The sequence below is a fragment of the Clytia hemisphaerica genome, unplaced genomic scaffold (assembly GCF_902728285.1).
Source record: "Clytia hemisphaerica strain Z4C2 unplaced genomic scaffold, Clytia hemisphaerica genome assembly, whole genome shotgun sequence".
Taxonomy (NCBI): Eukaryota; Metazoa; Cnidaria; class Hydrozoa; order Leptothecata; family Clytiidae; genus Clytia; species Clytia hemisphaerica.
Window position 1 is genome coordinate 105,379 of NW_027104018.1, and position 24,386 is coordinate 129,764.

General features: G+C 33.6%; 3 protein-coding genes across 3 annotated transcripts; 2 read left to right on the forward strand and 1 right to left on the reverse strand.

Annotated features, from left to right (window-relative positions):
- The first annotated feature begins 4,275 nt into the window (after positions 1-4,275).
- Positions 4,276-10,264, forward strand: LOC136811395 (zinc finger protein 665-like). The gene is made up of 4 exons (XM_067067998.1): positions 4,276-4,620; positions 6,028-6,053; positions 6,157-7,481; positions 8,740-10,264. Exons 1-4 carry the CDS (start codon positions 4,377-4,379, stop codon positions 10,157-10,159), a joined length of 3,015 nt encoding a protein of 1,004 aa, XP_066924099.1. The 5' UTR covers positions 4,276-4,376; the 3' UTR covers positions 10,160-10,264.
- Positions 10,265-11,665: 1,401 nt separating this feature from the next.
- On the reverse strand, positions 11,666-12,013 carry LOC136811396 (uncharacterized). The gene has a single exon (XM_067067999.1). The coding sequence runs from the start codon at positions 12,011-12,013 to the stop codon at positions 11,666-11,668; it is 348 nt and encodes a 115-aa protein (XP_066924100.1).
- A 7,200-nt stretch (positions 12,014-19,213) lies between these two features.
- Positions 19,214-23,866, forward strand: LOC136811379 (multiple coagulation factor deficiency protein 2 homolog). Its single transcript, XM_067067979.1, has 4 exons — positions 19,214-19,401; positions 19,923-19,989; positions 20,318-20,462; positions 22,172-23,866. Exons 1-4 carry the CDS (start codon positions 19,286-19,288, stop codon positions 22,345-22,347), a joined length of 504 nt encoding a protein of 167 aa, XP_066924080.1. The 5' UTR covers positions 19,214-19,285; the 3' UTR covers positions 22,348-23,866.
- Positions 23,867-24,386: the final 520 nt, after the last annotated feature.

Below are 24,386 nucleotides of genomic sequence, written 5' to 3' on the forward strand. Positions count from 1 at the left end.
AGTATTCTGGTATATTCACAAGGCAGCTGTGTTACGATATTTTATTTCTGAGGACCAAAAAAATTTGAACATGATGCTAGAAATAAAGAACTAACTCACAATCTTGAATTGCAATCTTTAGGCAATGTAAATCTATTGTAGATTGTTCCTTCAAATGAAAACTTCAATACACTGCATTGCGTGAAATTTGCGCTTCCATGAATTACCGTGTAGCTATTTCAGCTCTTTATCTATCAATATTGATCCAAATTTTTTATATTTTCTTGAGCATTTTTGATACTATTTGTTTTACTAAACTTTGAAGTAAGTAATTGAAAAACTAATTTACTTTGAATATTCACATGAAGACTCATAAACGAAAAAAAACATGTTCAAATTGAAGAACAAGACAATGCTTTCCGATGTAACAAATGTGATAAAATGTTTCAACAGTTTCAGCTGTTTGACTGATCATGTTAAAATCCCCTCCGAAGGAATAGTTCCATCGGATGGAGGATTATCACGGATTATCACATCAAGACTCATAAACGAAAAAAACTTCTTCTCCAATTAATAGAACGAGAAAAACCTCTCCAGTGTATCAAATGTGGCAAATGTTTTAACAGTGTAAGTTGTTTAACTGCTCATGTTAAAAGTCACTCCGAAGAAATAGTTCAACTGGATAGAAAAAGTGTATTCAAAGAATTATCAACTAAAATACATCAAAATCAAAATCTATTGGATGTTGCCAGCTTGATTGTCGAGAACGAAGAGACGAGGTTAAAGAAAATTGATCATTGGTAATATTAAGTAATATATTATGTGTGTCGCCGATAATAGGCTAAAAATAGAGTATTATTCACAAGGCAGTTGTTTTACGATATTTTATTTCTGAGGACCAAAGAATTATAATTTGAACATGCTATAAATAAAGAAATAACTCACAATCTTCAATTGCAATCTGCAGACAATGTAATGTATTGTAGGATTGTTCCTTCAAACAGAGAAATGTAAAGAGATGGAAAAACAGCTTCTTGAAAACAAAGGCAAAACGGCTCGTCATATACCAGGTCTCTTGCCCTTAAGGGAGTTTATGTCGAGTAAATAGGTTTCTTTTGTTGTCCCTATAAAAAATCTGCATAATTAGCGTGTTGTGACAAAATTCTTTTGTTTCAAGCCTGATTATGCGCAAACTTTTAGGGCTTATATTTTGGGTACACCTCTCCTATACGAAAAGGTACCTATATCTTCTTGCTCAGAATTTCCTAGCGATTCTACTGATATAACCGCATATTGACCGCATCATTATATGGAAAGCTAGAGCGCGAAAAAATTATAACTTCATCTTGATTTTACTCGACTTCTGACAGTTTTACAAGAAACCAATTTAATATCATTGCGTTAAGAATTTCTTTTGCTATACATTGGTAAAAATATTTCTCCTTATTCTTAAAAATTGAACTAGTAATCAGCGAAAAAGGAAAAACAAATTTTCATTTTTATCGTCTAATCATGTAGAAACCGTCCGATTTGTATGGCGAGCCGTCTTTTCTGGACTTTCATTTAATGACCTAATCAACGTTTGTACAATAGAATTTTCAATAGAAGTGATCGTTGAACTTTGAGTAATCAGAAAAGCTGTTTTTCCATCTCTTTACATTCCTCTGCTTCAAATGAAAGCTTCAATATACTGCATTGCGTGAAAATTGCGTTTCCATGAATTACGGTGTAGCAATTGAAAGTTAGCTCTTTGTTTATCAATATTGATCCACATTTTTTCGTATTTTAAGCATTTTTTATTCCATTTATTTTACTAAATGTGGATTAAATAATTGAAAATATTTTAGTCAAATTTTGCTGAAATACAAGCCACTTTTTGAGTTAGGTATTGCCAAATTATAATGTCAAGGGATACTAATAAATTTAGGGAACAGGAGTCAAATTATTGACAAATTTATAAAGATGATTACAAATCAAACCATATGAAAGTGAAAAATGTGGTAAACATATTTCCCAACGAGGTAACTTGATACGACATTCAAACATACACAGGAATCAAAACATTTAAATGTAAGGAATGTGGTAAATGCTTTTCCCGAAAAGATACTTTGAATATTCACATGAAACTCATAAACGGAAAAAACATGTCCAAATTAAAGAAAAAGAAAAAACTTCCAGATGTAGCAAATGTGGCATATGTTTTAACAGTGTAAGTCATTTGACTGTTCATATTCAAAGTAATTTCAAAGAAATAGTTCAACCGAATGGAAAAAGTAAATCTAAAGAATTGTCAACTAAAATACATCAAAATCAAAATCTATTTGATGTTGTCAGTCTGATTGTGGAGAACAAAGACGAGAGGAGGTTAAGTAAAATCACTCATTTGAAATATTAAGTATGTATTATAATGTTTAGTTCATATTTTGTTGAATATTCTTCTCAAACAAAATAGTTGTTTCATGATGTTCAATTTTCGAGGTTTGAATAATTATGATTCTGAACAAAATAACAAAAGTGAAGCTCCTTTTAAGTCCTTGTTTACTCGGTGTTGGAATAATTGTTATTGTAAGCTTAAGATTTATGATTTTTCGTAGATTCTTTTTCCTTCTAAAGAGGAAAGCTTAACTTAAAGTTTGGGATATAACAGTATATAAAACTTAAAAATTGGTTCAGTCAATCAAAAATTGTGTTTTAAAAACTGAGAATTTTGACGTACAAAAAGTAGATTCTTCCTTATTATTTTGATTACTGTTTTTGACGAATTTGGTCATTTTAGGTAGGTCAAAATAGTCATTTTTTTCAACATAACTTTTTATTGAGAGAAACGACTTTAAACTTTCCTCTACTTCCTCCTATGATAGTACGCTCACAATATTTAAACAAAACTGTATACTTTTTTTCAATGCACCCGGAATTTATTATACGGAATATCAAGTTATTGATAATAGATTAAACAAATTGATTGTGACAACTTTTTTTCTTTTTACAGGAAAATTACAAAATTATAATTCTGCAAAATCTAAAAATAAAGAATTATACAACCTTCAATTGAAATCTCCAAGCAATGTAGTGGATTGTGGATTGTTATTTGGACTGAAATCTTCAATGCACTGCATTGCATGAAGATTTAGCAAGCATGAAAAATCGTGTTAGAAATTATACCGGGTGTCCCAGAAAAAAGTTCCGCTCTTTGAAGTGAATTTTCTCGAGTTCTATGAACTTTTAGATAATGAATCTTTTTGCATTGGAAAGAGGAAGGATAAACTTAAATTTTGAGGGGTCATTTATTAAATTAAGTCAACTTGATCAAAAGTTATAGCCTAAATGCTAAAACATCACTTTTCAAAAAAGTCAAAAAATTTTTCCAAATTTTCTTCAGCACTTTGTGAGTCTTTTTATTTTACTTAATTCCTGGCTAAATAATTGAAATAGAGAAATTGTCTTTAAAATACAGTATTTTTGAAATTAAATTCAAGAGCACGTATTTGGGTTTACACGGGGATTTGAGAATTTTACTGTCAAGGGGTTTTGACCATATTTATTAACTATACGGAATATAAAATCAATGTTAATAGATTAAGATAATTAATTGCAATTTCCTTTTTTTCTTTTTTACAGGAAAAATAAAGATAACAAAAGAAAACTAATGATGTGAATAAAGAAATCAAAGACGAACAAAAAGTGAATTTGGTTTCCATCAAGATTGGAACAGAGAATGCTTTTTTAGATTTCTTGAGAGAGAAGCATGAATTTGTTGATACAAACATAGATGATGATATACCATTGAACATTAAGATTGAAGAGGAAAATAATTATTTGGCCCCTGTCGAAGAGATCCAATTCTCAGCATCAACCCGACTCTTTTGATATTAAAATAGAACTTGATGAAATAATTCCACCAACAAACTTAACAATAGATGCCACTAACTTACAAGTAGAAAATGCAGAAACCAGCAGGGAAAGGAAAAATATTCTTGCCCCAAAAAGGTTTTTGAAGAACGTGACCAAAGTTTTAAATGCAAAGAGTGTGGTAAAGTCTTCAAGTTCAACTGTGATTTGAAAAATCATCTTAGAATTCACACTGGCGAAAAAACCTTTCATGGCAATATGTGGTAAATGTTTTACCCAAAAGTAGTTTAAATGCACATCTTAAGATTCACAGTGATAACGAATCCTTTAAATGTGAGGAATGTGGTAAATCATTTCGAAGTAAATATCTTTTAAAGAATCATCTCAGAGAACACACTGGGGAACCACTTTCAAGGTGTCAGGAATGTGGTAAATACTAAAACAAAAAGTGATGCAATGAAACATAAAAGAATACACACTGGAGAAAAACCATCAAGTGTCAAGAATGTGGTAAATTTTTTACAAGGAAAGGCAGTTTGAAAGATCACATGAGGATACACACCGAACAAAGGCCATTCAAATATGAAGAATGTGGTAAATGTTTTTCATGGAAAGAAAGTTTAAAAGGTCACATGAGAGTACATTCTGGAGAACAACCTTTTGAGTGCAAAGAATGTGGTAACTGTTTTTCTGAAAGAGGTAACTTATATAGACCCCATAGACACATGTACCTGCATAGTGAAATCAAACCTTTTAATTGTGCAAAATGTGGTAAACAATTTTCCCAACGAGGTAACTTGATACGACATTCAAACATGCACAATGGAAACAAATCTTTTAAATGTAAGGAATGTGGTAAGTGCTTTTCCCGAAAATATATTTTGAATATTCACATCAAGACTCATAAACGAATAAAACATGTCCAAATTGAAGAAAAAGAAAAACCTTTCAGATGTAACAAATGTGGTAAATGTTTCAACAGTTTAAGCAATTTTACTGCTCATATTAAAAGTCATTCCAAAGAAATAGTTCAACCGGATGGAAAAAGTGAATCTACAGAATTGTCAACTAAAATACATCAAATCAAAATCTATTTGATGTTGCCAGTCTTATTGTGGAGAACGAAGACGAGAGGAGGTTAAGGAAAATCACTACTTTGAAATATTAAGTATGTATAATGTATAGTTCATATTTTGCTGAATAATTTTCTTAAACAAGGTAGTTGTTTAACGATGTTCAATTTTCAAGGATTGAATATTTATAATTTTGAACAAAATTTTTTTCACTCTATAGAGGAATGCTTATTTTAAATTTTAGTATATAAGATTACTCTCTTTTACCTTATAGCCAGGGGGTTGGAATAGGCAGGGGGGAGGGAAAAAAGTCACAAAATTTAATAAGCAGCGAGGGGGGGGGGTTAGAATAAAAATGTCCTGGGTGGAAAAGTTTTAAAAATAAGGCTAATACTGTAGAATTAAAGGTTTTCTAAAGGAATAAAAGGAGCTTATTTCATGCTGAGTCACATAAATTAAAGCTACTTTTTTACTCAACGATATCCTGCAAACAATTATTAAAAGTCATTCCAAAGAAATAGTTCAACCGGATGGAAAAAGTAAATCTACAGAATTATCAACTAAAAACCATCAAAATCAAAATCTATTTGATATTGCCAGTCTTATTGTGGAGAACGAAGACGAGAGGAGGTTAAGGAAAATCACTCATTTGAAATATTAACTATGTATAATGTATAGTTCATATTTTGCTGAATAATTTTCTCAAACAAGGTAGTTGTGTAACGATGTTCAATTTTCAAGGATTGAATATTTATGATTTTGAACAAAATAACGAAATTGAAGCTCCTTTTAAGTCCTTTTTTAATCCGTGTTGGAATAATTGTTATTTTAAGCTTAAGATTTAAGATTTTTCGTAGATTCTTTTTTCATTCTAAAGATGAAAGCTTAACTTAAAGTTTGGGATGTAACAGTATATAAAACTTTAAAATTGGTCCACTCAATCAAAAATTGTGTTTAAAAAACTGAAAATTTTGACACAAATAATATATTCTTCATTAATATTTTGATTACTGTTTTTAATAACGAACTTGGTCATTTTAGGTAGGTCAAAATAGTCAATTTTTTCAACATAACTTTTTATTGAGAGAAACGACTTTAAACTTTCCTCTACTTCATCCTATAATAGTACGCTCACAATATTTAAACAAAACTGTATACTTTTTTTCAATGCACCCGGAATTTATTATACAGAATATCAAGTTATTGATAATAGATTAAAGAAATTGATTGTGACAACTTTTTTTTCTTTTTACAGGAAAATAAAGACAGTAAAAAGAAAACTATTAATATGAAAAGTGAAATCGACGAGTTTTCCAACGAAATGGAACATGACAAAAATGAGATGAATTTGGTTACACTCAAGATTGGTCCAGAGGATGCTAATTTTGATTTATTTGGAGAGAAAAAGCATGAATTTGTTGATGCAAACATAAATGATGATATAACCTTGAAAATAAAGATTGAAGAGCAGGAAGATATTTCTTTGATCCCTTTCGAAGAAGTATCAGATTACCAATTTAAATCTAATTATTTTTTTGATATCAAAATTGAACTTGATGAAATACTTCCACCAACGAACTTAACAACATATGCCACTAATTTACAAGTAGAAAATCCTATAACCAAGACAAGGAAAAATAATCTTGTCACAAAAGAACATGGCAAAAGTTTTAAATGCAAAGAGTGTGGTAAATCCTTCAAATTCAACTGTGATTTGGAGAAACATCTTAGAATTCACACTGGCGAAAGACCTTTCAAGTGTCAAGAATGTGGTAAATGTTTTGCCCAATCAGATGGTCTAACACAGCATCTTTTAGTGCATAGTAGCATTAGAGCATTTAAATGTGAAGAATGTGGTAAATACTTTAAAACAAAGAGTTCTTTAAAGGAACATATTAAATTACATACCGAAGAAAAGCCATTCAAATGTGAAGAATGTGGTAGATACTTAAAAACAAAGGGTTCTTTAAAGAAACATAAAAGAATACACACCGAAGAAAAGTCATTTAAATGTGAAGAATGTGGTAAATATTTTCTGAAAAAAGAAAGTTTAAAAGTTCACATGAGAATACATCCTGGACAAAAGCCATTCAAGTGTGAAGAGTGTGGTAAATGTTTTCGAAGGAAAGACATTTTAAAATTTCATGTTAGAATACATACTGGAGAAAAACCTTTTAAGTGCGAAGAGTGTGGTAACCGATTTTCTCAACGAGGTAATTTGATACGACATTCATACGTACACGATGGAATCAAATCTTTTAAATGTGAGGAATGTGGTAAGTGCTTTTCCCGAAAAGATACTTTGAATTTTCACATCATGAGTCATAAACGGAAAAAACATGTCCATATTGAAGAACAAGACAATGCTTTCCGATGTAACAAATGTAATAAATGTTTTAACAGTTTAAGTCATTTGACTGCTCATGTTAAAATCCACTCCGAAGAAATAGTTCTGTCGGATGGTAAAAGTGAATCAAAAGAATTGAAAACCAAAAAACATCAAGATCTAAATTTATTGGATGTTGCTAGTCTGATTGTCGAGAACGAAGAGACGAGATTAAAGAAAATCGATCATTCGACGTATTGAGTATATTTTATGTGGAGCTGATATGATGCGAAAAATAGAGTATTTTTGCAAGGTAGTTGTTTATTTTCTTTTTTAGGACCAAAAATTATAATTCTACAAAATCTAGAAATAAAGAATTATATATCCTTCCATTGAAATCTCCATGCAATGCAGTGGATTTTGAATTATTACTCCGAATGAAATCTTCAATACACTGCATTGCATTAAGATTTTGCAAGCATGAAAAATCGTATTAGAAATTATAAATCAGTTCTTTGTTTCTTAAAATTTGGCTCAATTTTTCCAAATTTTCTTTTGCACTTTGTGAGTCTTTTTATTTAATGTAATTCCCTACTAAATAATTGAAAATCTTTTAGACAAATTGTCTTTAAAATACAATATCTTTAAAATTAAATTTAAGGGCTCTGACCATAATCCAAAAATTTACTTTGGTATTTGAACATAAAAGTTATATTTCAGGTTCCTTAACACTTTTAACAAAGAATTGCCTTTATAAATTGCTTTTTACTCGAATCCCTTGAGAGTAATTAAGAATTTAATTGCAAAAATGACGTTATGAACTTTAAAAAAATGTTAATAATATGTTGCATCACCCTCTTTTACAAAAAGTGCTTAGTTTTAATGGGTAATTAACTTTTTTGTTTAAAAATTTCTTTACACTGTCCGCAAAGAATTGAACTATTTTAAATTTTGCGGAAAATTTTTCTAAAAAGATGTATCAAAAGTTATGACTGTTTTTTAATGCAAAATCCAGATGAAAAATTGATAAAAAAACACTATTTTGAAGATTTCGAGACAAAGAATCATTTACAAAAATTTTCCGCAAAAATTTTTATTGTTTGGTAAAAGATACACCATCTACTGCGAAAAACTTTTCAAAATGTTTTTTCTTTGCCGAAACTAAGCTCTTCAAAGTTGAAATACTCTTCCTCGCAAAAGTCTTCATTTTCTTCTTCATCAAATTTTTTCAATGCAATTTTTAAATTTTCAGATTCAGGAATAGTTTGTCTAACAGAAAATGTATAACATGCCATAAATTTGTTGGTTACATCAGTCAAAAAACACATTTTAAACACGGCAATTATGAAAAATTCACTATTGTCAGAGCCCTTAAGAGCACGTATTTAGCTTTACACGGAGGATTGAGAATTATGCTGTCAAAAGGGTTTCATAAGATTAATGTTAATAGATTAAGATAATTAATTGCAATTTTTTCTTTTTACAGGAAAATTAAAGATAACAAAAAAAACTATATGCAATGAATAAAGAAATCAAAGACGTACAAAAATTGAATTCTGTTTCCATCAAGATTGGTGAGGAGGATGCCTTTTTAGATTTCTTGGGAGAGGAAAAGCATGAATTTGTTGATACAAACATAAATGATGATATACCATTGAAGATAAAGATTGAAGAGGAAGATAATTCGTTGGCCCCTGTCGAAGAGGTATCCGATTCTCAGCATCAATCAGACTCTTTTGATATTAAAATTGAACTCGATGAAATACTTCCACCAACGAACTTAACAACATATGCCACTAATTTACAAGTAGAAAATCCTATAACCAAGACAAGGAAAAATAGTCTTGTCACAAAAGAACGTGGCAAAAGTTTTAAATGCAAAGAGTGTGGTAAATCCTTCAAATTCAACTGTGATTTGAAGAAACATCTTAGAATTCATACTGGCGAAAGACCTTTCAAGTGTCAAGAATGTGGCAAATGTTTTACTCAAGAAAGTAGTTTTAATGCACATCTTAAGATTCACAGTGATATCGAATCATTTAAATGTGAGGAATGTGGTAAATCTTTTCGAAGTAAAAATCTTTTAAAGAATCATCTCAGAGAGCGTACTGGGGAACCACTTTCAAGGTGTCAGGAATGCGGTAAATACTTCAAAACAAAAAGTTATTTAGAAAACCATAATAGAAGACACACTGGAGAAAAATCATTCAAGTGTGAAGAATGGGGTAAATACTTCAAAAGAAAAAGTGATTTAATGAAACATGAAATAATACACACTGGAGAAAAACCATTCAAGTGTCAAGAATGTGGTAGATGTTTTACAAGGAAAGGCAGTTTGAAAGATCACATGAGAATACACACCGGACAAAAGCCATTCAAATGTGAAGAATGTGGTAAATGTTTTTCATGGAACGAAAGTTTAAAAGCTCACATGAGAATACATTCTGGAGAAAAACCTTTTAAGTGCAAAGAATGTGGTAAATGGTTCTCTGAAAGAGGTAACTTATATACACACATGTACTTGCATAGTGAAATCAAACTTTTTAAATGTGCAAAATGTGGTAAACAATTTTCTCAACGAGGTAACTTGATACGACATTCAAATATACACAATGGAATCAAATCTTTTAAATGTAAGGAATGTGGTAAGTGCTTTTCCCGAAAAGATATTTTGAATATTCACATCAAGACTCATAAACGAAAAAAACATGTTCAAATTGAAGAAAAAGAAAAACCTTACCAATGTAACAAATGTGGTAAATGTTTTAACAGTTTAAGCTATTTTACTGCTCATATTAAAAGTCATTCCAAAGAAATAGTTCAACCGGATGGAAAAAGTGAATCTAAAGAATTATCAACTATAATACATCAAAATCAAATTCTATTTGATGCTGCCAGTCTGATTGTGGAGAACGAAGACGAGAGGAGTTAAAATAAAATCATTCATTTGAAATATTAAGTATGTATAATGTATAGTTCATATTTTGCTGAATATTTATCTTAACCAAGGTAGTATTTTAACGATGTTCAATTTTCGAGGATAGAAGAATTATAATTCTGAACAAAATAACACAGTCAAGCTCCCTCTAAATCGGTTTATAAACTTTGTATTATGCTTGTGGGTAAATTGGTTTCAAGCTTTTGCTTTTAACAAAGAAAATCTTATCATATAGTGAGCGGCCAAGCTTTAGGATTCGTAGCATTTTTGTGGGATATTTTTTCGAAAAACGTGAGAATTTTTGTTATAATTCTTTCCCAAAACCTAAAAATTTTCCTAAAAATCGTAAATTTTTCCGACCTTTAGAGAGAATCGGAACATGAAAGTCTGAGCACAAAGGTGTAATACTGTATTCACTTGTTTTATCTTTAATTATTTTTGCAGGAGACAAAGAAAATAATAGGAAACGAATGAATAAGGAAGTCAGTGCAAGTCAGTGAGATTTTCAACAGTCAAACTTGTGTGAGATTCGTTTGGTTTCCATTAAATTTGAACCCCGCAAAATAATGATGGAAATCAAGTTGTTGGTGGAAAGAGGGGACAGGAAATTTTGTACCCGAACGGTGAATTATTTAGGATCAAGATCGAAGAAATACGATTACTTCCAGCGCTCTGATACAGAGATTTGATGACAATTGAAGGTGAAAATCCATTGTTACCACTTCGATCGTCGAATAGGAATAATGAAGAAAGCAGAAAAGGTGTTTGTAATACATGGAACATAGTAGCGAGATTATGTATCTGGAATTCTCTACGGCTACGGCTAAAGCGGCGAGGGAAATGGCGAGTAAGGCAAGTAATGGCGGGTGAAAGCAAGTTCGATATTTGACGTACGGCATTATGTCGACTTTGCGTATACGGTGTTTTGGTGTTTTTCCCGTACAGAGCAAAGTAGACAACGACATGTCGCCTTTGGTGACGACTCGCATGGGCAGCCCCGCAACCGTAGCCGTAGAATATCTCCGATACATAATCTCGCTAGTAATTCGCCCTGTGTGCGCTAAATGTTTTACTGACCTAAATATAGCAATAACGATAATATGCGGGCGTTATACGCGCCGGTGTTATTTTGCTCGAGTTGAAGATGTTGAATTCATAGTCGATGGAGGTGGATTTAGACAGAAACTTGAGACATTAGCATCTATGCTAGAAATTGTGTTTTTATTAGAACTAGAATGTTCCGCGCAGCTAATCTGCCATTATGGAATAAAATACGGAACCAAAGCAAAATAGATAAAATAAACAAAGTAGATACTGAGTATCCTTGTAAATATTAACATCCCCCCTTGAGGGCAACTTTCTCCTTTTTACTTTTGTCCAAAGAGAAATTGTTCGAATTTGAGTAGATACTGTTTCTTTGGTGGTTTCGTAAAGATATCAGCAACATTGTCCCCGGACGGGACATAATCTAACAAAATACTTCCTTCATCATAACATTCCCTAATGAAGTGGTAGCGGATATCTATATGCTTCGCTTTCGTATGCTTCACAGACGACAGACGACTGCTTCTTAGACTTCCAACTGACAGCAGGACCTTCTGGGTTGAGACTAATAGAGTATCCGGTAACGCTTCGGCAGTCTTCCACAGATGTAGCCCAATCGGCGTCGCTGAATGCATGAACACGAAGAGGGGTTGATGACTTTCGGAAGGTCAACTTGCGATCAACAGTCTTCTTGACGTACTGGAAGACATGTTTTATCATTGCGCAATCTCCAGGATCAGGACAGGAAAGATGTTGAGATAGTTTGTTTACGACAAACGATAGATCAGGTCGGGTACAAGTCATCGCATATATCAGGCTTCCAACCATTTGACGATATTGGTGGTTGTCGTATATTTGGTGTGTGGCTTCAGCGTACGAATTGATGTTCTGCTCACACGGTGTCGTTCTTGGTCTACAGTCATTGAAAACCAAAAGTTTTTTAGAATGTTCTCCAAGTAGTGACTTTGTGACATGGTGATAGTTTCATCTCGGTGTTCAAATGTTATGCCGAGGAACGTGGATAATTGTCCAAGATCTTTCATCTCGAACTTAGTAGATAAGCTTTCTTTGATTGACTTCAGGAGTTGCATTGAATTTGCTGCTATAATAATATCATCGACCCAAACTAGTAGAATGACTGTGTCTCTCTCGTTACGTTTTGAGAAGAGACATGGATCGGATGCAGACTGTTTGAAGTTAAGTTCATTGACAACATAGTCATGTAAGAGTTTGTGCCAGTTGCGGCCGCTTTGCTTAAGGCCATATAACGATTTCTGCAACTTCCAAACTTTATTTTTCGATGGCATAACCGATTGGTTGAGATACGTAGATGTCTTCATCGATAGGTGCGTGTAGAAAAGCTGTTTTGACATCCATTTGATGAACGATTAAATCTTCTTGAACAGCAAGTTGGATCAGTGATCGGATTGTCTCCATACGAGCGGTAGGTGAAAAGGTTTCAGTGTAGTCGATTCCTTCGATCTGGCTATAACCTTTGGCAACATACCTTGCTTTAAATGTTGGTTGATCTGGGTCACCTTTGACTTTGTATACCCATTTCCCATCGACAACGGCACGGTTGGTTGGCGGATCAGTTAGTGTGTAGGTATCATTACGTTTCAGTGACTGTATTTCGTTTTCCATGGCCATTTGCCAGTTTGATGCTTCAGTGCAATTCACAGCTTCATGGTATGTGACTGGAGTTTTGACATGATAGCAAAAATCAATGTGGACGTGATTGACAGAATCTTTGTCTTCGACTTTGGGTTCTTGCCGGTTCCTCAAAGGATACGACTTTGGTTGTGATGGTTCAGCTCTGACTGGTTCTGCTTTGATTTCGTGGTCTTTGGCGTCGACCTTAACTTCAGCTGGGTTAGCTGGTTCAATATGGAAATCTGGCTCAGATGCATCATCACTGTGCTCGAAACGATCAGTAAATTTAACAAGTCTATGTTTCATGACTGTTCTGTTTTCAGGGTAGTAGACGAGAAAGGATGGGCTGTTTCGATCGTAGCCCACAAAATAACCTTTCTTGCAACGTGGATCTAGCTTCTTCACGTAGTTGTGGTTGTATGAGTAACACACGGTACCAAAGATGTGGAGCTGGGCAATGTTAGGTTTTCGTCCTGTGATAAGGCTGTAAGGAGTGGTCTTGATGCGTTGAACATAGCATCGGTTTCTGATGTGTGTTGCGGTCATCAATGCGTAGGTCCATAGATATTTTGGTAAACCTGAATCAATGATGAGTGCCCGGGCCATCTCGAACAGGGTACGCCAATTTCGTTCAGAGGTATCATTTTGGTGCGGAGAGTATGGTGATGTAAGCTCATGTTTTATATTACGATTTCTGAGCAGTGTTTTAAATTCTTCAGAGATGTACTCCCCTCCATTATCACTTCGAATTCTTTCGGTATCTCCATTGGGAATAATCTCAGTATGAAAGTTCAATGTTTTAATCTTACCATATGGGCTGGTGTCTGCAAAGAACTTTTCGGTGGCTTTCACAGCATCTGACTTCTCCTTGAGAAAGTAGGTAAATGAGCAGCTTGAGTAATCGTCAACAAAGATCATGGCATATCGATATCCCTCTTTGGCAACTGGGTCCACAGGTCCAGCAAGATCAGTGTGAATAAGCTCAAAGTTGCTCTGATGTCTGGATCAACATTTCGAGTGTTTGTTTGTTTGGATAAAACACAAGTTTCACAGTCGAATGGCTTTGACTCTGTAATAGTCATCCCCTGGACGACATTTTCTAGACTTTTCACATCAGATAAATTACAATGTCCCAAAAGTTTCAAGACTTTCTTTACGACTGGTATTTTCTGACGATTTGCATAGGTAGTAGAGACGAGCATGTTGTACAAAGGGAAAAGACGTTCCATTGTAAATAAGGTTTGATTTTTCGCCATCAAAAATTACTTTGGCTCCTTTTTCGAGTGCTCGTCTAACTGAAAATATGGATTGCGGAAATGAAGGTACATACAGGGTATTTTCCAATGTTGCTTTAACAATCTTATTGTCAGATGTACGCAAAGAAATTAACACTGTCCCTCTTTTCTTTGCTAAATTAATGACAAGAGATCCATCTGCAAGCTCGATGTAATGGTTTTCCGGTTTGAAATCGTCATCGGGGGATATAAAATTTGCATCGGTATTGACCATGTGAGATGTGGCACCACAATCCACTAAAAAGGTATCAATATCAGACATAAGTTTTAAGTTATTGTCGTTGTCATCACATTTAAAAGCAAAACTGTGGTCTGCTTCGTCAAGATTTCCTGCTTTCTTTGATGAATGCTTTTTGATTTTTCGACAATTTGATTCAAAATGCGTCGAAGACTTGCAATGAGAGCAGTATTTTCGATTCTGCTTTGGTTTGGTGCAATCTGGTGCTTTGTGTCCTGGGATTCCACAGTTGTAGCAAGTAACTTTAGAACGATGATGCTGGTCGTTGATTTTCATGACAGAGTTTTTATCAGGTTGTACTTGTCCAGCAGAACGTTGAGATCTGGCATTTTCAGTGTCTTCAAAATTTTTCAAAGTTTGTTTAAATTTTTGAAAATCTTGGATGATTTCTTCAGATTGGGTTGTAACTGCTATGAATGATTGATATTCGTCTGGTAGCCCCTTAACAACCATGGCAACAAGGAGGCCATCGCTAACCGTCTCCTTTGACATACGAAGTGCATTTGCTGCAGATTCTGCTCGTAGAACGTAGTCAGTAATGGTTCATTAGGTTTTTCTTCAGCGAAGTGAGCTGGGTATAAAGTGTGATAATTCGGGGCTTACCACTGCCTGCGTAATGTTCTCGAAGTATTTGGAATGCTTTACGTCCATCATCTCTCGCATCTCTCATTATCAAGGAGATAGAACGTTCATCAAGTACTTGAATAAGCTCAGCAAAAGCAAGTTCCTTGTTGTCGGCGGAAACATCATCTTCACCAACAAAAATGTTTTTGAGTTTTCTAATCTTCATGTATCCAAGGAATTTTACTTCCCACAGTTCAAATTTTCGTTCGTCTCCGTCAAACGTAATGTTTTTCCAGTGTGTGTTGGCACTGGGCCCATAACCTGTTGAATTCATAGTCGATGGAGGTGGATTTAGACAGAAACTTGAGACATTAGCATCTATGCTAGAAATTGTGCTTTTATTAGAACTAGAATGTTCCGCGCAGCTAATCTGCCATTATGGAATAAAATACGGAACCAAAGCAAAATAGATAAAATAAACAAAGTAGATACTGAGTATCCTTGTAAATATTAACAGAAGACGATAGGGCATGAATAACATTAAGGGCTATATTATGGACAATTAATAAGGACATAAACAATCATAGAGCCCAAAAAGAGTAGCTATTTAAGAGCGTTATTTAAAACTCGCTATCTATCTTCTTTTCAACGTATTATATCCTTACAAAAAAGTCTACAATTTTCATTATCAACGTAAAAAGTCCAGAATTTTCACCATTCGGGCAAACAGACCAGTTTTTAAGAGCCCCCCCCCCCCCCAGCGGTAATTCTGATCACGATATCACACAATTTTTTGTCTTCAATCACGATCACGAAAATCAGCAAATAAATTGGATAATCATCCATCCCTCTTTGACAAAATCAGAATCACGCACCACGGCTCAAAAATCTTTCAAATCACTATCACGTTTTGAGGTCTCATCACGCTATCACGAAGAAAAAATTTCCAAACCACGTAATCACGCTGCAAAGAAGTCCCTATCACGTCATCACGAAAACCGCTTGGAGGCCTCGTTATTGGTTCTCACTTTGAGGACATAGTACTGTAGTGTTTTTGACGTCAATTGCAATTCTCAACTTCAGTTGAGCTAGAATCTGACAATGTATGTAAGTATGTGTGTCTGTCCTGTTTTTATTTTTTGAAAATTTTCATTTTTAAGGGCGTGGTCACGAGTTTTCGCCAAAACGAGGCTAAAACTTTGGGGCAGGCTGGAGACGTCAAAAATGATCGGATTTGGTTGAAATTTGGCACACTTGTTCCTTGGGTGAATATCTGGGGGCCTTTTTTTAATTTTTTGAAAATTTTCATTTTGAAGGGCATGATGGTCACGAGTTTTCGCCCAAACGAGGCTATAACTTTGTGGCAGGCTAGAGACTTCAAAAATGATCGGGTTTGGTTGAAATTTGACACACTTGTTCCTTGGGTGAATATATGGGGTTTATTTTTTGTTTTTTGAAAATTTTCATTTTTAAGGGCGTGGTCACGAGTTTTCGTCAAAACGAGGTTAAAACTTTTAGGCAGGCTGGAGACTTCAAGGGCGAATCCCTGTGGGGTGGTTTTCATTATTTTAAAATTTCCATTTTAAGGGGGTGGTCATGAGTTTTTCGTTGAAATTGGTTACAATTTTACAATTGGGCCTACGAATGATTTAAAAACACTGAAGTTGAGCCCAGTGCGGTTAGCACGTTCGACAGTTGTAAAAATAAAAACTATAATAACCAGGAATAAATGACATTTATGCCCGCTAAATAAAATTTCTTTAGATTTTGCTTTCTCTAACGTCGATATTTTGTTTTGGGAAGTAAAGATGACATTCACTTTAGGTTGTAATCCGTATTCTTTCGCGGTCGCGTGATAGGGACCTTTCTCTAGTGTGTTTTGCGGATTTGCGTGATCGTGATGAAAAATCTATATTAAAATATTCACCCTTTACTACTGAAAAGAACCGAGTTGATTTGAGAATAATGATCCCTTAATTGTCGAAAATGAAATCATAACTCGTCTATTCTGTTTGTAACTCCTTATTTTTTCACTCGGTGGTGAAAATAACAAATAACTCGGGATTTCCGAGCCTCCTCCACACACATAAGGCAGGGTGAATTTGATGGGCGTTGGCGGCCCGGAAAGATTCCTTTTACGCGGACCATCAAGGAACCAAACGAATGTTTTGTCTCGATTTAAACTGAAAGTCTTGAAAAAGATCTTCGAAAGCGGCTGGGTGATCAAGATTTTATGAAAACATACAGACAAGGAGCCACGTCTCGAAGCCGAAAGCGAAAGCCTCCTCCTGACAAACTGGAAGCCATGATTTTTTAAATAAATTATTTACTTCCTTCTCGACAGGATATTTTCAAATAAAGGTTTGATAGTTTTCTTTTGGATTCATCTTTACAAATCTCATCTTTTTTAAATATCTTTGTTTTTTTTGTTTGTACTTGCTTAAAGCTAAAGGTAGCTAGCTTTTTTGCTTGCTTCTTGCCCAATCTGCTAGTTCTAGTTCTATTTCTAATGAATTATCAAGTAATACATTAATTAATTGTGGTAAAACTAAAAGCAAAAAATATACAGGTGAAGAACTCAAAGATATTGAATTGAAGAGACTAAGGAAAGCCATTTATACTACAGTGTTAAAAGGTTCTTCTGTCTTAGAGGGAATTCGTTTTCTGTCTCAAAATTCACGAAAATTTGAAGAACTTTAAAGTTTGCTGTGTAGATTCCATTTTCTATCTCAGAGACAAAAAAACTTTTCTTTTGCCACTATTGAGATTAGAATACACCTTTCCCGTAATATGTAAAACAATAGACCTTTTTTCAAAGAGGACGTCCTGTTGAATAATTATGTAGTCCAGCCATAAAAACAATGATAGAGCCATGCATAATTACTGTATCATGCATATTGTAATAATTATGTGTGGTTTTATCATTGTTTTTCTGCTGGACTACATAATTATTCAACAGGGTGGCCTCTTTGAAAAAAGGTCTATTCTCTGCATATACATGTTTTGTAACTCTCCATCGTATGGTTTCTGGAGGTAAACAAACCCATTTTTGCCTGTATATGCTTTAAGAGAAACTGTCAACTGCTCTAACTTGGGACGATTGGTCAAATCTTGGGACCATTGATTTCTGGACTGTATTTTCACCACTTATATACCGTGAGTGGTCCTAAATCCGACAGCCCTGCCTAAATCCGACCCCTCAAATAACTGCTATGAAGAAAAATTCTATGTTTACAAACATTCCCTCTCCAAGTTGAACAATAACAGTCAGGCACATCCTGGCCAATGAACGGGGTATTTTTCACTTGCAACCATTGGGAAATGAACGGGGTCGAAAACGAAAGTGACGTAATAGCGCTGAATACCCAGTTTAATTGAAACGGGTTGGAAATATTTTGCTTCATTTCAAAGAACTGCATAGATGAATTTTTTTTACCATGGGTCAATTTTGTCTTCGAAGATTAAAGAAACTTTTAACGAAAAAATAAAGTTCCCAGTTTTCTTCCTTTTTTTCCCTTTTTCAGTTTGAGGTCATTATTATTCACTTTCACGCTTTTAGCCTGAGACGTCCCATCTCATTTACACTAGGTGACGAATACCCCATGCAAATGCTCACCCCGTTCATTTGCCAGGATGTGCCTGACTGAATAAACTATATTGCAAGAACTCTCGAAACAAAACATCTAACAAAGATGACTAAAATGTCAAGATGTCAATTAATATGATAAAAAGAGTGGTCGATATAGTAAGACTGGATTTGGGCATTTTGTTACAATAATTAGTTAGCTGTTCAAACACAGAATACCAACAATGGCTCAATTTGGGTTAGTTTCAGGGATTGAAATTTTTATTGACAGGTTGTGATAAATGGGTTTATCAACAACAAAAGCTGATCTAGGCTGCACGCATCCCCAGAATTTATTTTGTTATAGGGGATGCGTATCGTGTATGAAATTCTCGTCCGAGAGTTACCTCAAATTTGGGGTAACCGAAAGTTGCATAAATTTGCATAATTTTGTTACATCCAATCACAGATTGGATCGTCATTGTGTTATTGCTTTCATAATTATAAATTTTCATTCATTAAACAAAGAAAAAGAGAAGTCGTTGTACAGCTGTGACACATAATCAAACAAGAGAAAAGAAAAGACGGGGGTAAGCTGGGACAGGTATATCTTAGACGATACGCATCCCCTATATCAAATCATATTAGAGGGGATGCGTGCAGCCTAAAGCTGATCATAACTATCTTTAATGTAAATGGATTTATATCTTTCCTAGTAGAATTAGATTATTTATATTAATTTTAATATTAAAAAACGAAAAATGAGACTTGACTATATCACATTGGTTGTGGCAGCCATAATAAACAGTGTACACTATACTTCATCCAATGAACAGCCTACTAAAGACGATCCATTGAAGTTTGCAAAAGATACAGCGTAAGTGTTTTTGTTTCAATATCATTCTTGAGACATTTTAGCGAGTTTACTATGTATTTGCACTTTTGAGGATGGTAGAGTGACTGAAGCGATTCGGAATAACCCGCAATTTCGACCCGCAAAATCGAGGACGGTAAAAGTGCTGATGTATCCGTCATTCTCAGCTTTCAGGGATCTAGTCAAATTATAACCTTACCGTCTCCAGAAAAACACACATACATAAACTCTGTATTCATGGACAGAGGGGCTTATGATCTGGGATTTTTTTTCAATCTTAGACTTTTCGATTCAATTCCCTCCATGATTCTGTAAATAAATTTTACCAGGAAAATCTTGTTGTGTCAAGGGTATGCTGTATCAAGGACTTGTTTGGTCTCTAAAAAGTGCCCTCTTTGATTGTTCATAGATTATGCTTATGCACACACTCGAGGCAATTTGACTGTTTTATAGAGAGCCCTTCTTTTTAATGTTATAAACTTGATATTGAATGGTTTAACATATGTTGAATGGTTATCTTTCAGTCACATCAAAGAACATTTACAACATCAGTATGGATTCACGGGAGAACAAGCTGACAAATACTTGAAAGTAAGTTTTCTCATTCCCATAGAATGTGTTGTCATATATAATATAACACTTCTTATCTGTTTAGAGAAGGTACATTTGAACCTGTAACAGCAAAGAATCTTTGGAAATTATCAAACTCTCCAGTGAAGCAATTCATTAGATTTTTAAAGATTTATATAGTGTAAGATTTCACTATGAGAAATTTGAGACAATCAAATACTTGCAGAAAAGCCCAAGACGATATCATTAAGGTAATTTGTTTCCAAATAAATAACTGCTTTGAATGTTGTTTAGTCATGTGAAAATTTGAATCTTGAAAGAAATTTTTCTCAAATTTGTGATATTTCAGGAATATGATGCACAAACACAGTTTTTTGTGATGCATGATTATGACAACAACACTAAATTAGACGGTTTAGAACTTTTGAAATCCATGACACATTTTCATGATGAACATGAGGAAGAAGGACAACAAAAAGAAAATAAAGAGGAAGGTAAAGATGTGTAATGTTATCTTTTATAATAGATCTTATATGAAAGCAAATGAGAACACTTTTAAACATATTGTGAATGTGCAATCAGTTCATGTAATGGGCTTTTACATTAAATATCCATACAGGGGGTGGACAAACCTTTCAAGGCAAAAAAAAGATTCTTAGAAATGTGTGTAGATACCCCCTGGAAAATTTCAAAATTAGCAAAAGAACCCTTGGAAAACTTTTTTTCGTACCTTAAAAGTGAGGGTAGACGAACTAAAATCAGTCTTTCACCCCCTGGGAATTTTAAAATATTTGTTTTTCCTCTGGAAAAATGGAAAAATACTCTTTTATACCCTCCTGGAAATTCTTCTCCGATCACCCCCTGGAAATCTTCGTCCACCCCCTGTATGGATATAAAATGGAAAGGAAATTCATGCTTTGTATTCTAGAAAGAAAACAATTTTCTGTATTTTAGAAGGAAAACCATTCTGTGTATTTTAGAAGGAAAAGTATTCTCTGTGTTTTAGAAGGAAAGTCATTCTCTCTTTTTTTTAAAGAAGTTTTTTTCACTGTATTTTGAATCGAAAATTATTTTTTGTATGTTAAAAGGAAAATCTTTATTTAACTTGAAAGGAAAATTGATGTTGTTTTTTTCAAGAAAATAATTTTTTGTATGTTAGATGGAAAATAATTTTTCTGTATTTTGGAAGGAAAATCATTCTTTTAATTTTGGAGGGAAAATAATTTTTCTCTACTTTAGGCGTACAAACTTTCGCGAGCAGAAGCTTTCGCGATTTTCGCGAATTTTGGCCCTTTCTTGCGAAAGTAAATGTCTTTAAAAATTCTAGGAAGGGCTATTCGTGAAATTTTATGCTCACGAAAAATTCTTAACAAGATAGAAAATCTGTAAAACTTCGAACTTTGAATAAAATGTAACTTTTATGACACTTTAGCCTGCTAAAAGACTAATAAGTCAAAGGACAAATGTTTCAAGCCAATCCAAGAAGTGTTTGTCCCTCTAAGCCATTTTTTCATGTGAAAATTCTCAATTTTACGTTTTGATTCGCGAAAGTTTATGCTTCCGAAAAATATTTTTCAGTAAATATTGTAAATTTCGCAATTTTTCGTCCTGGCGAAAGTTTCCGCTTTATTTTGGAAGGAAAGTAATGTCTTTGTATTTTGGAAGGAGATTCATACTAAATGACTTATTAGAAGGAAAATTTATTTTCTCCTTCTTGGAGGAAAAACCATTCTCTGTATTCTTGAAGGAAAATCGCTCCCTGTATTTTGGAAGGAAATTCGTTCCCTGTATTTTAGAAGGAAAATCGTTCCCTGTATTTTGGAAAGAAAAATTGTTCCCTGTATTTTGGAAGGAAAACCGTTCCTTGTATTTTGGAAGGAAAATCGTTCCCTGTATTTTGGAAGGAAAATCGTTCCCTGTATTTTGGAAAGAAAATTCGTTCCCTGTATTTTGGAAAGAAAAATTGTTCCCTGTATTTTGGAAGGAAAACCGTTCCTTGTATTTTCGAAGGAAAATCGCTCCCTTTATTGAAAGGAAAATTTTTTCCTGCATTTTAAAGTATTTTATTCCCTGTAATTTTAGAAGAAAAATAATATTAAATGAAAATCACGATAATTTAAGAAAGTTATTGGGAATTTGGTGAAGCAGGAAAATAGCTCAACAACTCCACATATATCATAATTATTTTGTTTTTTCATTTCAGAAGACCAAACGGAGACGCTGGTCGAATTCGTTGACATGATTTTAAAAGACCAAGACTTCAATAAGGACGGGTACATTGATTACCCAGAATACATTAGCTATTATACCAAATTCGAAAATAATGATTTAGATGCAGAGAAAAAGCCTGAAGATAATAAGGAAGCTACGACGGTGTAGGAAATTTACTTTGGTTTATAATTGGTTTTGTTTTGCTTATTTCTTGTTTGGTATTTATGGTTGATATCTACTGGAGGATTTGTGTCAAAATTACGGGATAGTTGGCTGAGTAATGGACACACGGTAACTTTTTGAGTGTTTGATAAGATGGAAACTAATATACCTTTTCATATTTTACGCCACAATCATCACTTACCTCGTATTCAAACAATTGCCGTGGTGATTATGTCCCTTTAGACATTAAAAGATTTTTTTATGAATAGAAAGTAGTTTTAATAAAATCTGTTGGGAGTTAATCACCTTGGCAATAATTTCAAAGCGGTGCAAGTGATGTTCGTGACGTAATTGATAATTGCGATAATTTTTTCATCCCTGGTCATATTATTGGCAATGTTTTATTGAATTTTATATTTTACAACTCTTTGGAATAAAATGGACGGGTGTACAGTAAAACACGATGTTCCCGTTTTTTTTCGTCTCTTAAAAGGTTGTGTTTTTACATAAGTGTTTCTGTTTCATATCAGACACATATTTCATATCAGGACAATGTCTTGCTATAGTTAATATTATGTTGATATAAGCAAAAAAAATGTTTTTCTTTTCCTCTTTCTGACCAATTTTGCTCAATCCAATGTGAAATAGCTTGTGGATTAAAATTGATGAGTAAGCAAACGATATCACTCTTATTTAAAAACAAAACCTTAAACTTTTCTTGTGGATTGAAGCAACCGATATTGTTTATGGTGTGTTGGTACCAATAAATCATGTGCTTGTAAATATTCTTGCTATTTAGAAAAAGGCTTGAAAAAGACACACAAAAAATAAGGTGTTTTAAGCTCTGTAACCCCAGTTTGCACACAACGTCGTTACGAACATTAGATAAACGTTGAGAAAACGTCGTGTCAACTAGGGAGGCTATTGTCTACGTGTCAACAATAAAAAATAATTAATAAAAAATAAACAAATAAACGTCTCTCTCGCAATAAAGTTTTTTGATACAATGTTTACATACACACGAAAGTTTAGTAATTTTTTATTATTATTATTTTTGGAAAAAAGGGAATCAAGAAATGCGATTGGGTGAAAATCATATCTCATCTTGGCCAATCTAAACAAAGCCAATCTTGTATTCATGATATTCGTGCATAATACTTTATTCGGGAACACCCAAGTTTTTGCAATCTTTTCTATAGCTTAAGTTTGCCACTACTAGTGGCAAAAATCGTGGTGTTCCGTAGAAAACATGAATATCATGAATAAAGAAAATAGAAGACAGATAAACTTAGTTTTTTTTGTCAATTCTAAGATTTAATTACCTTTTTGAGATATGAAAGAATTAAAAGCTTTTAGATGCGGCCCTCATTTCGTTTGCTTAACGCAGTAACATATTATTTTACGCCTGAAATCCTATACATTAAAATATTTCGTGAGTTTTTTTATCGTTTTTACACTGTTATTTCAAAATTTTGTGTAGCTTTGGGAAATACATGATTGCTGTAACAGTTTTTCCTTATTTATACCCGGCTCCTTGTCGAATTCTATTTCAACGAAGGATCTCTTCTTAAAAATTGAGGGAACTTATTTTGGAGGGAACTAATTTTGACGAGCGGCAATTATCCTGAAATGTTTAATTTTGACGAGAACTTATTTTGGCGATTGATGAATTTTTTTAATTTTGGCGGGAACTAATTTTGGCGAAATGACAGCATAAATCTGTTCTATTTTGCCTTATTTGAAGCTTTTTTTGTGAACACAGTTGCCGCCAAAATAATAAGTTCCCTTAAGTGATATATTTTGTACGTTTCGTGATTACAATAACACGAATCTCCCTCACTTGCCCCTTATGTTTGCATCTAACATATATGTAGGGGTGTAGAAACTTTTTCCTAATTTTTAAAAACATTGTTGCTCTACTTTATCTGTTTATACGTATTCCCGAAAAAAAATGTGATTCTATGCTCGTTTGCTGTTGTCTTTTCATTAATAGACCTTTTCATAAATTACGTCACGAGCAAAGCTTACCTCGTTTTCAAAATATT

Excerpts from the sequence above, each read along its gene's own strand:
- LOC136811379 (XM_067067979.1), top strand. The coding sequence starts at position 19,286 with ATGAGACTTGACTATATCACATTGGTTGTGGCAGCCATAATAAACAGT. Across the intron at positions 19,402-19,922 it reads AAGTTTGCAAAAGATACAGC|TCACATCAAAGAACATTTAC; the intron begins GTAAGTGTTTTT and ends GTTATCTTTCAG. Across the intron at positions 19,990-20,317 it reads AAGCTGACAAATACTTGAAA|GAATATGATGCACAAACACA; the intron begins GTAAGTTTTCTC and ends GTGATATTTCAG.
- LOC136811395 (XM_067067998.1), top strand. The coding sequence starts at position 4,377 with ATGAGGATACACACCGAACAAAGGCCATTCAAATATGAAGAATGTGGT. Across the intron at positions 4,621-6,027 it reads TAAACAATTTTCCCAACGAG|TACGCTCACAATATTTAAAC; the intron begins GTAACTTGATAC and ends ATCCTATAATAG. Across the intron at positions 7,482-8,739 it reads AAGAAAATCGATCATTCGAC|ATATGCAATGAATAAAGAAA; the intron begins GTATTGAGTATA and ends ACAAAAAAAACT.
- LOC136811396 (XM_067067999.1), bottom strand. The coding sequence starts at position 12,013 with ATGACTTGTACCCGACCTGATCTATCGTTTGTCGTAAACAAACTATCT.